Here is a 16,452-nt window from a genome sequence, read left to right on the forward strand (position 1 = left end):
CTGAATTGGGAGATTGGTAAAAGGATCCAATTATTGTTTTATTCCAGTAGCCAACGATGACCTCTGCCCATACCAACTCACAGGAACTATCTATTTCAATTTCGCGACAAGATGAACTACTTCTAACAGCAACAAACACACCATCGCCAATTGTGTTTAGCCTATCCTTTCGGAACACCATTAGGTGCTTCACAAAAATTTCAGCTGAGCTTATCTCCAGCTTTAGCCAGCTTTCAGTGCCTATAACGACTTGAGCATCAGTGCTTTCTATTAGTGCTTGGAGCTCTGGAACTTTCCCAACACAACTACGACAATTTACAACTGTTATACTGATGTTTCCTGTACCTATGTTCTTCCTGTGTTTGGCCCTGCACCCTTTGTGGCTGAAGCCCTTCTTGTGTTTTCCCGAGACCCTATAACCTAAAAAAAACCCAGTCCATGCCACACAGCCCCTGCTATCCATGTAGCTGCTTCCTGCATATAGTGGACACCTGACCTACACAGCGGAACCCGAAACCCAACCACCCTTTGGCGTAAGTCAAGGAATCTGTACCCTACACAGTCGCAGAACCATCTGAGCCTCTGATTCAGACCCTTCACTTGGCTCTGTACCAGAGGTCCACAATTAGTCCTGTCGATTGTGATGCAAATGGTCAGCTCTGTTTTCATCTTGCGAGCATGACTGGCAGCCTTTGCCTCTTCTGTTAGCAGCTGAAAACATAAACAGCTAATCTTAACTAATCTTTAGCATCTGATCATTGCCCAGCGACAGTCACTACTATTGTATGCTGCATAATCATAATGCCTACAAATGGTGCAAGTTACTGGTACCATTCCACTACATGGTACACTATATCCCATTAAATTACAGCTGTCACACCTCATAGGTACCAAATAATTTTCCTTAAAATTCTCTCAAAACTGTGACAGATCTACAGGCTCCTCAGATTTGACAAAAGTCACTTTCCATGTTGAATGCCAATCTCTATGTCCTATCCTGACCATAAAAAAAGAAAGAATGAAATAGGCCAGCAGATAATACTCTTTGAAATCACTGCAATGCTGTCATAGCTGAGGCATTTGGACACCATTTGAGACATAATGAGACATTAGATGGCTGTAACTGATGCTGCAACATCATCTCCTGTTTTGTCAGTCCCTCCAGGACATCAGTGCCATGTTGAAGTCACCAAAGAACCATTTCTGGCCCCAAATTATAGTGATGCCAAGTGGAGACACCTCTACATTATCAGAATTGTGTTGTGGATCCTGTAAGCACCTCTTTGATGCTAATAAAGCAAGATTACCAAGGTATTAATTATTCATTCAGATTTAAAGTTTCTTGTCTTCTTTTCAGCCTCGGCTGACACCTCGTGTCAGTGACACAGAGAAATTCTGCTGACACCTATTGTCAGGTTGGTGTTTCTGGTCAGTGAGACCACTGTTCCAGTAATTCAGTTGAAGTCTGTTGGGCTACCACCTACCAGGTGAAGCCATGGTGCGAGAGTATGGCCTCACACTGGGTTAGAACGTCCTCAACCCCACTTCAGAAAATGATGACCTGCCATGTCCCAACTGGATGTACCATGTTGTCAGAAGACATGTAGTCAGCTGATCCTGGCCCCACTGGATAAGAAGGCCCTGAGCTCTTGCCATGTCAATCAGGAACAGAGGCACTGGAGAGCCATCTCACCCAGTAGCGACAGTGATGTTAGTGTGAAAAGCACCCTGAGATGTACTAGTGATGGAAGACCCTCTGTCCCCCCCATCAGTGATGTGGTAGGTGACCATTGCCAAGTCCCACGAATGGCATGTCGTGGTTACTTGTTCGCTGTCGTCTCAGGAATGGCAAGCAGGGTGTTCATGAGAAGTGCTGGAACATCTAATACATGGATGTCACTACACCACAATAATCATTGAATCAAATGCTCTGGTATGAACACCATCGATTCCAATTACCAACTGAATTCTGAGCTGGAAAATGGAAATTTGTGGTAATTTCCTATGGGACCAAACTGCGAAGGTCATCGGTCCCTAGGCTTACATACTACTTAATCTAACCTGAACTAACTTAGGCTAAGAACAACACATAAACACACACCCATGCCCGAGGGAGGACTCGAATCTCCGATGTGGGTAGCCGCATGAACCGTTGCAAGGCACCTGAGACCACATGGCTATCTCGCACAACTCAGGGCTGGAGAACTGGGTATTTATGGGGAGGCAGTGATGTGAGGCTCTATTTGTTATGATTGAATGTGGCCTGTTTTTTTCTAATTGTCAGCAGTCCTCGTTCCATTGTGTTTTCTTAACAATTCGTTGCAGGCTCTTAATTGCGCTCTCAAGTCTCTGATAGATGTTCTTGAATCTTACACATTGCTTGTTGCTTAGCATAATAAGAACTAATGAATATATGTCTCTTACTTCCTCAGTGGATGTTCTGCTGAATGTGTAACTTGCTTGGCATTTGGTGTCACTGCACCAACCTTTGCTTGTTTATTGACTGACATGGTTTTGATTGTTCCTTTCTGCTGAATAGCTGTGACACCACTTCTGCCTGGTGATGCCTATGGATGTGCTAGTGTGAACTTCAGAAAAATTGTAATTTCTTCTGCATTTCTATTCTGTAACATAACAGTGCCATTCTCATGATAAACAGTCTCCTCGCAGAAACCCAACATGGATTTCAAAAAGATCACGATACCTCAAGAGCTGTCACAGAATATTTTCACCAAGTCTACAGTCATTTAGATGAAGGAAAGCATACTGCAGGCATACTTTTAGATCCCATACAGGTTTTTGAATGGTCAACATGCACTTCTGATGAAGAAACTGAGGGCATCCAATTTCACCAACACACCTCTTGAACTCCTATCTACTTACCTAAAAAAGCATAAACAATGCACAAATATAAATTATCAAAATGGGGTGAGAAAAATCCATATTCGGTCTATGACTGAAACAGTAATGCAACATTTTTTTCAACATGTGGGTTGTCTGAGGTGATTAAATACACTCTAAGAAAAAAAAAGAAAAAGAAAAAAAGTCGGGGGTGATGCACCATGAAGGAGTTATCTGAATAGGGCAGAAACTGGTAGATGTGATGTAAATATACAGACAAATAAATAATTACAATTTCATAAAAACTTGATGTTTAATTCAGGAAAAAGAGCCCAAAAAATTGAGTAAGTCAAAAATGCGTTGGTCCACCTCTGGCCCTTAAATGGTTCAAATGGCTCTGAGCACTATGGGACTTAACATCTTAGGTCATCAGTCCCCTAGAACTACTTAAATCTAACTAACCTAAGGACATCACACACATCCATGCCCGAGGCAGGATTCAAACCTGCGACCATAGCAGTTGCGCGGTTCTGGACTGAAGTGCCAAGAACCGCTCCACCACCGCAGCTGGCTCTGGCCCTTATCCAAGCAGTTATTCAGCTTTGCATTGACTGATAGTTATATTGTCAAAATGTAGAGCTGGTTCAATGGTCCTGCCCGTAATGCATCAACATGCTGTCAACATGTCCCCTCTTTACTATCCTTGTCAGCTACATGTGCAGTATCACACATTCATTCATCAACCACCAAAGTTTATAATTTTGTGTTTTCCATCAATACCTATATGAATATCAATTTGTGGTCACTTTGCATGACTCCTTTGTCTTAGAGCATATTTTAGTAGCCAAAGTCCAAAAGCAAAAATCATAGTTCACAGCAGGAAACTCATGCCACAGATGTGCAGGTGTTATTTGTGGAATTTTGTATACAGGCAGTGAAGACTGCAAATTTCCTGGTCTGCACTTGGATGGCTATCTTCAGTGGGAACTCTATGTTAACTACATATGCAGGAAAATAAGCAGTATATTGTATTTGCTTCACCAACTGTGCAAATATGTGTGTAATAAAACACTAAATACAATGTACTATGAGACAGTTTTCCCATTTATAAGTTACAGGATAGAGCTGTATGGGTGTGCACTTGAACACAATACTTGTACTACAAAATCTGATTAGACTGATAATTGATCTGAGATACAGGGAAACCTGTATCATGCCCTTATAACAAATAAATATCTATCTGTGTACTCACTGCATATACAGACTTATCATATTTTTTGTAAGCCATCAGTGTGACACATCCAAATGCTATGATGTAATAATGACAACACAGTATTATGAAAAGGATAGTTGCTACTCACCATACAGCAGCGATTATGAGTCACAGATAGAAATTTGACCATTGATGTGAACAGTTCTTCTCTGTATGAAAAAGTGGAAGACTTTTTATTTATGCAGAGATAAAGAACATTATTTTTATAAACATACATACATGTGCAACTGATGGAACTGCATTTTTATGTAGTTTCAACATTTTGTTGGGGAAGGACCAGGCACTTAAGATTTGATAATTCTTTATTAAAAGTTCTTTCATAGATGCATGTAATTGATACTGGTGACTAGTTTTGAATGTGGTCATTCATTTTCAGACCAGACGTGCCCTAAAAGTGCTTAACAAAGCAAAATTCCTCTGACTTACTTAGGTAACATTCACACAACACAGTCATACGGCACATAGGGAATGATCTTATTACATGTGTGATACATTCAGTGTAGCATTTGGAGACAAAATGATTGTCATTAAGGTTAAAGATTAATGTGGGTGACCAAAAATCATTGGAAGTGATGTGTCATTTGAAGAAATGCAGTGTATGACTCCAGAATGTTGTAACTAGATGCAGCATATGGATTGAGTGCAGACACAGTATCTGAGCAGTTTGTTGCACACAGGTATGCAGTGAATGTTCCATCATGTTGTGAATTAGGTGATTCTGAGTGGGAGATAGTAGTCATTGCCACGTGCATGTCAGAGATTTCACAAAGAATCGGGTTTCCTAGGCCAACAGCATCTAGGGTGGTTCTTCAGTATTGATGAGACATTCTTTCCACACACTATAACATCTGCAAAGAACAGCCACAAGTGTTTGAAGGCCTTGAAGTCACTTCTGCAGGGCCATGTAGGACAGTTGATAGCTTACTGTGAAACAGATCAATGCCAATTTGAATTTTATTTGTCAGGAACAAATTTATATCAGGAGATGCTTTAGTAGATGACTTCTTGCCACTTAGTGTATAATATCTTCATTCATTGCCAAACTGTACCATCTGTAAATAACTTAAGTTGACACAAACTTGCTCACTATCAAATCTTCATGAATGTTATACAAAGATATAAACATTCTTATACATTCAATATAATGGAAGGAAACATTCCACGTGGGAAAAATTATATATAAAAACAAAGATGAGGTGACTTACCGAACAAAAGCGCTGGCAGGTCGATAGACACACAAACAAACACAAACACACACACAAAATTCAAGCTTTCGCAACAAACTGTTGCCTCATCAGGAAAGAGGTAAGGAGAGGGGAAGACGAAAGGAAGTGGGTTTTAAAGGAGAGGGTAAGGAGTCATTCCAATCCCGGGAGCGGAAAGACTTACCTTAGGGGGAAAAAAGGACAGGTATACACTCGCACACACGCACATATCCATCCACACATACAGACACAAGCAGACTTGTGTCTGTATGTGTGGATGGATATGTGCGTGTGTGCGAGTGTATACCTGTCCTTTTTTCCCCCTAAGGTAAGTCTTTCCGCTCCCGGGATTGGAATGACTCCTTACCCTCTTCTTATACATTCAGATGTATATGTTTTTTACTCATACACAAACAAACCAAAGATGATATGCAATCTAGTTTTCATGACCTATGCACCCTTGAATACAAATTTGAGAACTCAGTCTATTTTCAGTACATAGGGACAGTTTTATCAAAGGTTGCAAGAGTAATGTTGATGTCTTGGAACACAACTGCAAAGCCCAAATGATTTTCCAGCAACAGAGCTATGAATGTTTGTAATTGAAATGGAATAATTCCTATTGTCCTCTGTGGTGGAAGCTAAGTTACTAATTCTAGCTTTTCCATCTACCTACTTAATGGAGAAGGGGTTTAGTGTGGTGTAGCAGCTCATGACAGAACAAGAAATAAAAGTCAAATATATGAAAGAGGCATCCTGAGACCCCAGTTGACAAAGATGTAACAAGATACAAAAGGTTGACAGAGGCATAAAAAATAGTACACCCAGGGTTTCCAATTCACTCAGTATTTATTGCATATGGGGTACATGAAATGATCACACTTACAGATCAATAGCACAAGTGGTTCAGTTCTGAAGTACCAGGTATTGGCCCATGCTGAAATACCCACATTAATATGTGGTGTATCTTCCACAGTTGGCAACACAGGTGCTGACTCTGGCATCTAGTTGATCATACAGGTGGCAAATACTGTCCTGAGATACGTCATGCCATGCCATGTAGTTCTGTAAGAGCTGTTGGTTGACAAGTCACACGAGTCACTTCTTGTCCCATCAGATCCCACATGTACTTAATTGGAGACAAGTCCAGAGATTGTGCAGGTCAGGGAAGTTGCTGCATGTTTTGCAGAGCATGTTGAGTTTCACAGGCAGTGTGTATGCAAGCATTATCCTGTTGAAACAACAAATGATCCTCCTGTTGTAAGAACGACAAAAGAACAGCTCTAACAACATTCTGCATGTACTGAGCACTGGTTAGTGGCCCCTGCAGAAACACCAAAGGTGAACAAGAGTTGTAGCTTATCACATCCCAGATCATAAGGCTGGGGCCAGTGTGTTTTGGATGAATGCATTCTATGAGACAGCGCTCACCAGGTCTACGCTGTATGCAGAAACAATGATCACTCGCTTGCAGGCAGGACCTGCTTTCGTCACTTAAGACCACAGTGTGCATTCCATCTTCCAAGTGACCCACTGACAGCACCATTGTAGCCAAGTACATCAATACTGTGCTGTGGGTGGAAGACAGGCTAGAGGTGTGTGTGCCCATGGTCCTACTGCTAATAACTGGTTCGCAACAACTCATGTTGACACATCTGGGCACACAAGCCCTCTTATCTCTCTTGTGGTAGCTGTATGATCATAGCCAGCCGCTGTGGCCGAGCAGTTCTAGGTGCTACAGTCTGGAACCGCGCAATCGCTATGGTCGCAGGTTTGAATCCTGCCCCGAGCATGGATGTGTGTGTTGTCCTTAGGTTAGTTAGGTTTAAGTAGTTCTAAGTTCTAGGGGACTGATGACCTCAGAAGTTAAGTCCCATAGTGCTCAGAGCCATTTGAACCATTTTTGTATGATCATACACATCTGCCTTTACTGTACAATAATCCTGGCAGGTGTCTGTGCTGTGTGTATGTGCAGGATCTCATCTACAGGTTCACTGATACCAGCATAATTGCACAACTGATGCAGCATGTCCAACTTGCATGACAATTCTCAGAAAGGACCATCCCATATCTCAGAAGGCTACAGTCTGACCCCTTTCAAATTCACTCATTTGGGTGTAGAAAACAAGATCACATCTCTGTGGCATGGTTGCCTGCTTGCTTCACATGTTTGCACCACAATGAGCTGTGAGCATTCCCTATTACAGGGTGGACACAGATGACACTCTGATAGCTGTGTCGCTACACTATGTGTTGGCAGACAATGTTGAAACCATTATCAATACATCTACTATTCTCCAGGTAGCATATGCCATCACTGAATCAAAACTGACATCATCTTTCCAGGTACACTATTTTTTTTGTTACAGTGTGTGTGTGTGTGTGTGTGTGTGTGTGTGTGTCCGGCATCAGTGCCTTCTCCTAAATCTCAGGGTCAATTTCAACCAAATTTGATACATAAACAGAAAACTTAACAACTATCAAAACAGTAGGGGTTGGAACCTTCTATCTCTTGTAGGAATAGAGATATGGACAGAAACATGTTTTTTAACCCCTGCCATGTAAGCTGCCCAGCATGACAGGGTATAGTATTAGCTTGCCGTATCAACCTGACTTGCAGGGTGGCCTACATGTCAGACTTAAAAGTGTAGAGGACAGTCAGAGAGAGTGGGACAGAAGGAGATGGTCAGATAGAACGTGGTGGGGGTGATGGGCAGAGAGAGGAGCATGTTGTGTGGGTATTATCAGCATGGCTTTCAGGAGCTACACATGTGGATGGGCATGACTTTGCCAAGAGAAGTGTCAAGGAGATGGACAGAAACAAAGGGGGAGAAAGAGGTGGACCAAGTAAGGCGGAGAGGAGGAGATAGACATCAGAGAGCCAGAGGAGATGATGGACAGTCAGAGGGTAAGGAGGAGGTGTACAGAGAGAGAGAGAGAGAGAGAAAGAGAGAGAGAGAGAGAGAGGAGGTAATGGATAGTAGAGGGGGAAGAGAAGGAGATGGACAGAGAGAGTGTGGAGAAGGATAAGATGGACATAGAAACAGGGGGGGGGGATAGAGGTCATGGGCAGCGAGAGGGGTGAGTAGGGGGCAGACAGAGAGAGAGAAGGAGGAAATGTACAGAGAGAGAGGCGAGAAGGAGGTAGTCAGAAAGAGGAGGAGCGAGAGATGGATAAGCATGGGGGAGGAGGAGATGAAGAGATATAAGGGGAGGAGGAGATGGACACTGAGAGAGGGTTGAATAGAAGATGAAAAAAGTGAAGCAGAGGAGGAGACGGTTGGAGAGATTGGGAAGGAGGAGATGGAGAGGCAGAGAGAGTGCGGAGGAGGAGGTGAAAAACCAGAGCTTAGTGGATGACATGTACAGAGAGATGGGGAGAGGAAGTGGTGGGCAGACAGAGGGGGAAGAGGAGATGTGCACAGTATATGTGTCAAACATATATGTGAGTGAAGCCAGGGGGAAGGAGGTAATTCTTAATAAAATTCAAATTCTTGTATTAACATTCAGCTCTTGTAGATAAAATCAGTCACATGGAGATTAATGCATACTTTCTAATTTGATACAAATTTTGAGATGCAAAATCATTTTAATTATTTGAATGAAGAGTGTACATATAAGTGTGACTGTGTCAAGCTGAGGGAGCTGAATTTAAACAGGAAAACCCCCTGCAGTAACTAACATGATTCATTTTGACAAGTAGACAAAACACCTCAAATGCAGAAAATTAATACTCTAAGTGGTGTGTAACATGAGATATTTCTCATGTCTTGATTTTAGAACAATTCTGTTTCTAGACTCAATGAATGACTCATTCACAGATATCGATTCTTTATTGGTTCAATTTGCAAATGATGCTTGTGTACTAATTTAAGGTAATGATTCAGTAAAAAATCTTGATCCTATTGAATTCACCCTTAATATATCCTGGTTTGGGGTAAATGGATTAAAACACACACACATACACACACACACACACACACACACACACACACATACATCAGAGCAGAGAGAGAGACTGGGAGATCAGGGAGCTCGCTTAAGACTAATGTCAGTTATTTCTGAATTTTTACTAATTGTAGAAGTTTGTAAGTTTTATTTTTGAAGAGAAAGATTATCTAAATGACAGACTAAAATGATATAAAGGCCAAAGACTTATTACTGGGTATGTGAAAGTGTTTCTGTTATGGGTCATGGGAGGAGACTAAACAAGTCCAGAAATGTCAAACTAGGAAGACGTTATGTCCCATAATTAGCAGCAGGTTCACAAGCCAACTTATTTGAAGAAAATGTCATTTATTTTACAAAGTATATTATTTCCTATGACTTCTTCCAAGAACTGCAGATTAGGAATAAGTTTCACTTGTTAATACATTTATTATTCAGTAACATGTACAAGTAGTCTGAAAAGTGGTTTCAGGTTTCAAAATGTTAATTAGGTTTTTTTTTTTTTTTTTTTTTTTTTTTTTTAAAAAAAAAAAAGATCATTCAGCATTATGATGACTATTATTCAATCACAGATGGGTTTAACATATTAAAAGATTCACATTAAATGTTACTTGGTGAGTGGGTCTCACACTATACATTATTTTAGAATGAAAATTTTACCCTCTCCAGTGTATCTAAAGCTGAAGGTAGGTGGACCACAAATATGAGGATTGTCCACTTGATAGATTGCCCCAATGGAAAGTATTTTATTGAAATTGAGCACCATTAACACTGCAGAATGTATTTTTACTTCTGAGCTACCAAATGAGGTTACTTCTGCAGCCACACCTTGCTGAGTTTCCGTTTGATCAAAACAGCTAGTTTTCTTCTACCTTTCAATTTAACAAATAATGTAAAACACTTACATCAGTAAACTTGTAATCTTTCCATGTATAATATAAGTACCTTACATGTTTCTAAAATACATTTTATCTCTATACGTTCTGTTTTCACAGTTAAATGGACTGACATTGAAGAGAGAATGATATGAGCTCTTAGAGATGAAATAAGTCTATAAATATGGACAAATTCTGAGAACTAATTGAGTTTGTGTGTACATATTTACTGACTGCTGCATCCTGCACCTCTCCCTTATGTACTGATGAACTGTAACAAAACTAAATCAGATAAGAAATCTTCTGTTCCTTCCATTCCATAATCAAAGAACAATCAGGTATCCAAAAAAAGGCACTGTGATTAAACCACATTACTTAAACAGTTGACTGTATATATTGAGGAAACACAATTTGAGTTTTAAAGATTTGTTTCTTGTTATTAGTTTTGGATCATTGTCCCAACCCTCAGACATCTTGCTCCAACTTATATTCCCTTCTGTCCTGAGTCTTCTTCATTTAGTTGATCTGATTTCACATTCATAATTGTACTATTTTTAAAAGAGAACCAGTTGCCATTGATATTTGAATCCTGTTTACAATCAGTGTTACAAGATCACAAAGAAAAAATGCCAAAAACCAAAATGAACTTTATATTAAAATAATTTTTTTTGTATTAAAGTGAGTCCTTTTTTTAAAAAAAATTTCAGTTGCTGGATTTGCCTCAAACTATTTTACACAAAAATGGTACCAGTATCTGGTGATTTTAACTTTCATTATCATGCCAATGAAACCAAGAAACAGTTTTCATGACTGAATGGATTCATGATATACACTCTAAGATAAAAAAAGTGACATACCACAAAGGAATTATCCAAATGTGATGGAAATCAGTAGATGCGCTGTACATGAACAGACAAACAAATGATTACAATTTCAGAAAAATTGGATGATTTATTGAAGAGAAAGAGCTTCACAAATTGAGCACATCAGTAATGTGTTGGTCCACTTCTGGTCCTTGTGCAAGTAACTGTTTGGCTTGGCACTGATTGATAGATTTGCTGGATGTCTTCCTGAGGGATACTGTGCCAAATTCTGTCCAATTAGCATGTTAGATTGTCAAAATCCAGGGTTGGTTGGAGAGTCACATCCATAATGCTCAAAATGTTCTCCATTGGGAAGAGATCCAGTGACCTTGCTGGCCAAGACAGGGTTTGGAAAGCATGAAGACAAGCAGTAGAAACCCTCACCAAGTGTGGACGGGCATTATCTTCCTGAAATGTAATCCCAGGATGGCTTGTTATGAAGGGAAACAGAATGGGGTATAGAATATTGTTGACATATGACTGTACTGTAAGGATGCTGTGAATGACAACTGTAGGAACCCTGCTATTAAAAGAAAGAGCACCCCAGACCATCACTCCTGCTTGTCAGGCCATATGGTGGGTGGCAGCAGTCAGGTTGGTGTTCCACTGCTGTCCATGGAATCCCAAGACATGTCTTTGGTCTGGAATCCATTTAACTGGAATAAATTGTCTTCAGTGATGAGCAGCAAAGATTTGTATGGACATGCCCCAGACAGATTTGGTATACCAACCTGACTGTCACCTGCCACACGGCCCGACAAGTGGGAGTGATGGTCTGGGGTGCCATTTCTTTGGGTAGCAGAACCCCTTTGGTCATCCACAGCATCCTTACAGCACAGTGGTACATTGATGATACTCTACAACCCATTTTGTTGTCCTTCATGTCAATCCATCCTGGCATTACATTCCAATAAGGTAATACCTGCCCACACACAAGAAGAGTTCTACTGCTTGCCTTTGTCCTTTCCTAACCATACCTTGGACAGCAAGGTTGCCAAATTTCTCCATAACTGAGAATGTTTGGTGCATTATGGGGACAATCTAACATTCTGATTTATCAGAATTTAGCATGATATCCCTCAGGAGGGCACCCAATAACTGTGTCAACCAATGCTAAGTGCTTGACTAAGAGCCGCAGGTGGACCAACACATTATTGTCTTGCTCATTTTGTAAAGTTCCTTGTCTTGAATTAATGATCCAATTTTTTGTGAAACTGTAATCATTTGTTTGTCTTCACATGGACATCACATCTACTGATTTCTGTCCCATGTGGATAATTGCTTCATGGTGCATCATTTTTTTTTAAATGCCACTAAGCAACTGTTACAAAACTGTCAAAGGCACTTCCAAAAGTCATTGTGTGATTGAAAGCTCTTTTGTCAGGCATCTTTAACTTTTTTCCTTTTTCTGGCAGAAACAAAAGACAAAAGTGTTGCTGCAAGTTTTCAAACAGTATATTACCAACCAACAAAGATGATTTTCAAGTCAATTTAGAAACCTCTTAATGGTTTTCAGTACACAGATAGTGAAAAAAGAGACTCTAGCTTCAGTAGAATTCTTATATATACATATGTATAATATGTGCTTGGAAATATGTAGCTAGTAGATAATTTGTTGCCTTACAGTTCCACCAACCTGGGTGGTTGAACCAAAGGACACCTCAGCCAAGCTGGGACAGTCTGTAATCATAGACTGTAAAGTAGATGGTTTCCCACAGCCCACAGTGTCATGGAAAAAAGCATCAGGTACTGCATTTCTAGTTTAGCAGGCCCCCATCTCTCTCTCTTTCTCTCTCTCTCTCTCTCTCTCTCTCTCTCTCTCTCTCTCATTTAACAGCAATATATAATTTCTCCTTTTGAACTGAACTGAAAAGTGTGTCTTCAGAGAGTATTTCAATGACATAACATGTATGCAACTTGATTACATATTAACAAAATAATAGTACTGCAAACCTCCATCCCACCTTCAGTGATTCCTCCTCTTGATCCTGGGTTATCTGATACATTTACTTTGTGCTGGTAATAGTCAATCATATTTTTCTATACAGCTTTAAGGACATTGTGTCCTTTTTGCTTTATTCAACATTCATTTTGCCATACATCATTTATTTAGTTTTTGCAACATGGTATAATAATTTAAAAGTTTTGCCATCCAATTGTCTTTGATTAAAATTAAAACCACATTTTGTCGACAGCCTGAAGGTTGGTTTGAGCACCAAAGTGCTTTACTAGTATGATATTAGATATGATATGATATTAGATATGATTTTGTTGACAGCCTGAAGGTTGGTTTGAACAGCAAAGTGCTTTACTAGTATGATATTAGATATGATTTTGCCTAGGACCAACTGAGAATGGAAACTCAAATCTTTGGATATCTAATCTGACAGTTACCCAGTTACTCTCTGAATCACACAGTTAAATTAATGCACTTGTAAATATAAATTTCTGTCAACTGATAAATATTTAATTGTGAGGTACATTCAATAAGTAATCAAACACATTTTGTTTCTGAAAGCAGGTTGGTTTTATTCAGGATTGCAATGTACCATATTATTTCCTCTCTGTTGGCTAGAAAATCCTATTTTTCAATATAATCTCTATTAAAAGAGGTGGCCTTGTGCCATCTTACTTTGAGGACCTGTATACCAACATGTTACCACTCCACTGGCTGACTTCAGAGCCATTGTCTTGCTGCATCAATATCTCCCCATCAGCCAACTGCTTCCCTTGAAGTGCATCCTTCATTGGGCCAACAGATGAAAGTCAGAAGGTCTGAGATATGGGTTGTAGGACTGATGAGGAAGAACAGTCCAAAGAAGTGTTGTGGACTCCTTTCAGGTCTGCAGACTTATGTGAGTCTTTGTGTTGTCATGGAGAAGGAGACGTTTGTTTGCATTTTTGTGGCAATGAACATGCTGAAGTTGTTTCTTCAGCTTCCTGAGGGTAGCATGATACAAATAGAATTGATCATTGCTCCATAAGGGAGGACGTGAAATAGAATAACCCCTTCAGAGTCCATGAAGACTGTCACTACAATTTTATTTCCTGTGGGTGCAGCTTTGAACTTTTCCTTTGGAGGATAGGTGATGTGGCACCACTCCATGGATTGGTGTTTTGTTTCTAGTTCAAAGTGATGAACCCATGTTTCATTGCCTGTGTTCATGTCTCATAAAGAATTGTCACAATCAGCCTCATAACATGCAATCAATTCCAAAAAAATGGTCCTTCTGTCAGACAGTGGTGAACCCAGTGGGCATACAACTTTGACTACCCCAACTGGTGGATGAGTATGTCAGCACTACCAACAGAGACATCCAGTTGTACAGCAAGGTGTTGAATGTGATTCATCACTCACCTCAAAGGAAAGGGTATGTATGATCAATCATTGTAGGAATCACTGGATGGCCAGAATGAGGGAGATCAGACAGGTTGACGCAACCTTATTGTGATGATGTCAGATACCTCTCTCTATGACTCACCATTCTTTTGTTCACTGCCAGGTCTCCATAGGCATTATTCTCCATGAATATCTGTGATGCTCTGGTTTCCTCCCAAAAGAAACTCACTGACAGCTCTCTGCTTTGAATACACCTCCATTAAAGATGCAATTTTGATGGCTATGTATAGCACTCTCACCTACTGGAATTTAGTGAAACTATAGGGGTGAAGCAGAATATTCCACAATGTCCCACAACAAATTCTGAATTTTTTCAACTGAAATTGGCAGAGATAAAAATGTGTTGCCTTACTTATTATACAACCCTCAAAATTAAGTTATGTGCAATTTACACTGCAATATAAATGTTGTTCAGAGGCCTACTTAATTTGTATTTTTATGATGTTAGATGACTTAAATACAGTAAGTGTTTTGTCATAAAAGAATGAAAAATATATACCTGCTACTACAAACCTGAAGTTGTTAATATATCATTTCTTTTTCAGGTTCTAAACCTGGACATTACTTGGATTTAGCTCATCAACACAGAAAGGAATCAAAACTGTTAAAAGTCAATGCTAACCCAGAACCAGTTCAGGTTTTAGCAAATGGCTCCTTATTTATAGAAACAATCTCTCAGGATGATGAAGGACATTATCTGTGTGAGGCGAGCAACAATATTAGTGTTGGACTGAGTGCTGTAGTCCAACTAACAGTACATGGTAGGGCCTATATCAATTATTTGACAAAGTAGTACTTAAAAAGTATCTTCATATTCTCAGTAAGTTTTCTTCAGATGATTTTTAATTCGAACAGCTTATTCAGTAGTGTTATGAAACTATACAGTCAGTTAAACATTAATGTGAGAAATCTATTTCACAGTTGAGTATCAAAGTATGAGATTCCAACATCCAAAAATGTTGGTAGAAAGTGAAATACTTAAATTTAATCTGTTACAGTATACTACCTGGGCAACTGACAAAATATCAACAATAATAAAAACATATTATATACAAAGTAATTTTACATAATTATTCTGCTGGATAGCTTAAACACATCATAGTGAAGGAATGATGATTTTATGAATTTCCTCTGCATAAAACCAGGAAAGTTAAAGTATCAGATGTGTAATTTCTCAGTGGAATTTTTTCTTTATTAAAACTCTCTACCAAACTGTCACTTGGACTTGATAAGCAACACACGAGGTATGTGGCACATTTTGTAAGTCACCAAGTAACTACCCCTTACATAACCATTCATTCTGTGACAGGGTGTAACTGTTTCACAAAACGAAGTGAGTCACTTCTGGCTGCTGCCAAATATGTACTCAGTGTTGTGGTTGGCAGGAGAGCCAACACCGTGTTACTAGAGGAGGCCGAAATGCACGTGTTTTAGCTCACGCAGGCTGGCGTGAGGTCTAGAACAGCACAAGGAAATTAGAATTTAGAAAAACGGACATAGCTGGTGGAATACTTAACTTCAATCCATTAATGATGAACGTCGCTCTTGACGGTACATGATTCACAATATCATTAGTAACTGATAATGGCGTCATGCTAGGTCATAGCAAATGACGTAGCTGAAGGCTATGCTAAACTATCGTCTCGGCAAATGAGAATGTAAGTAGACAGTGAACCATCACTAGCAAAGTCGGCTGTACAACTGGGGCAAGTGCTAGGAAGTCTCTCTAGACCTGCCGTGTGGCAGCACTTGGTCTGCAGTCACTGATAGTGGCGACACGCGGGTCTGACGTATACTAACAGACCGCGGCCGATTTAAAGGCTACCACCTAGCAAGTGTGGTGTCTGGTGGTGACACCACATTCCTACCCCGCAAATCGGCGTACAGTTGTGGTATAAGGCTTCCGCCTGCCGTAGAGAGGACCCCATGTTGACGTGTGCGACGAGGTGGGGCGCCTAACAACAGCCGAGGCTGTGCCACCCGCACCGTGCCATTCGGACTGTGGGGAGCTAGGAAACGCCTGAAAACCTGCTCCAGGGTGCACGCC

The 16,452-nt window shown here is 40.1% G+C and overlaps 1 protein-coding gene across 1 annotated transcript in view; it reads left to right on the forward strand.

Moving 5' to 3' along the window:
• LOC124722409 (Down syndrome cell adhesion molecule-like protein Dscam2) overlaps nucleotides 1-16,452 on the forward strand; it is a 758,217-nt gene that overhangs the window by 463,741 nt on the left and 278,024 nt on the right. The window contains exons 14-15 of the mRNA XM_047247577.1: nucleotides 12,632-12,751; nucleotides 14,951-15,166. Coding sequence (XP_047103533.1) covers nucleotides 12,632-12,751; nucleotides 14,951-15,166 — 336 coding nt within the window. The remainder of the gene's footprint in view (nucleotides 1-12,631; nucleotides 12,752-14,950; nucleotides 15,167-16,452) is intronic.

This window comes from Schistocerca piceifrons, chromosome X (assembly GCF_021461385.2).
Source record: "Schistocerca piceifrons isolate TAMUIC-IGC-003096 chromosome X, iqSchPice1.1, whole genome shotgun sequence".
NCBI lineage: Eukaryota > Metazoa > Arthropoda > Insecta > Orthoptera > Acrididae > Schistocerca > Schistocerca piceifrons.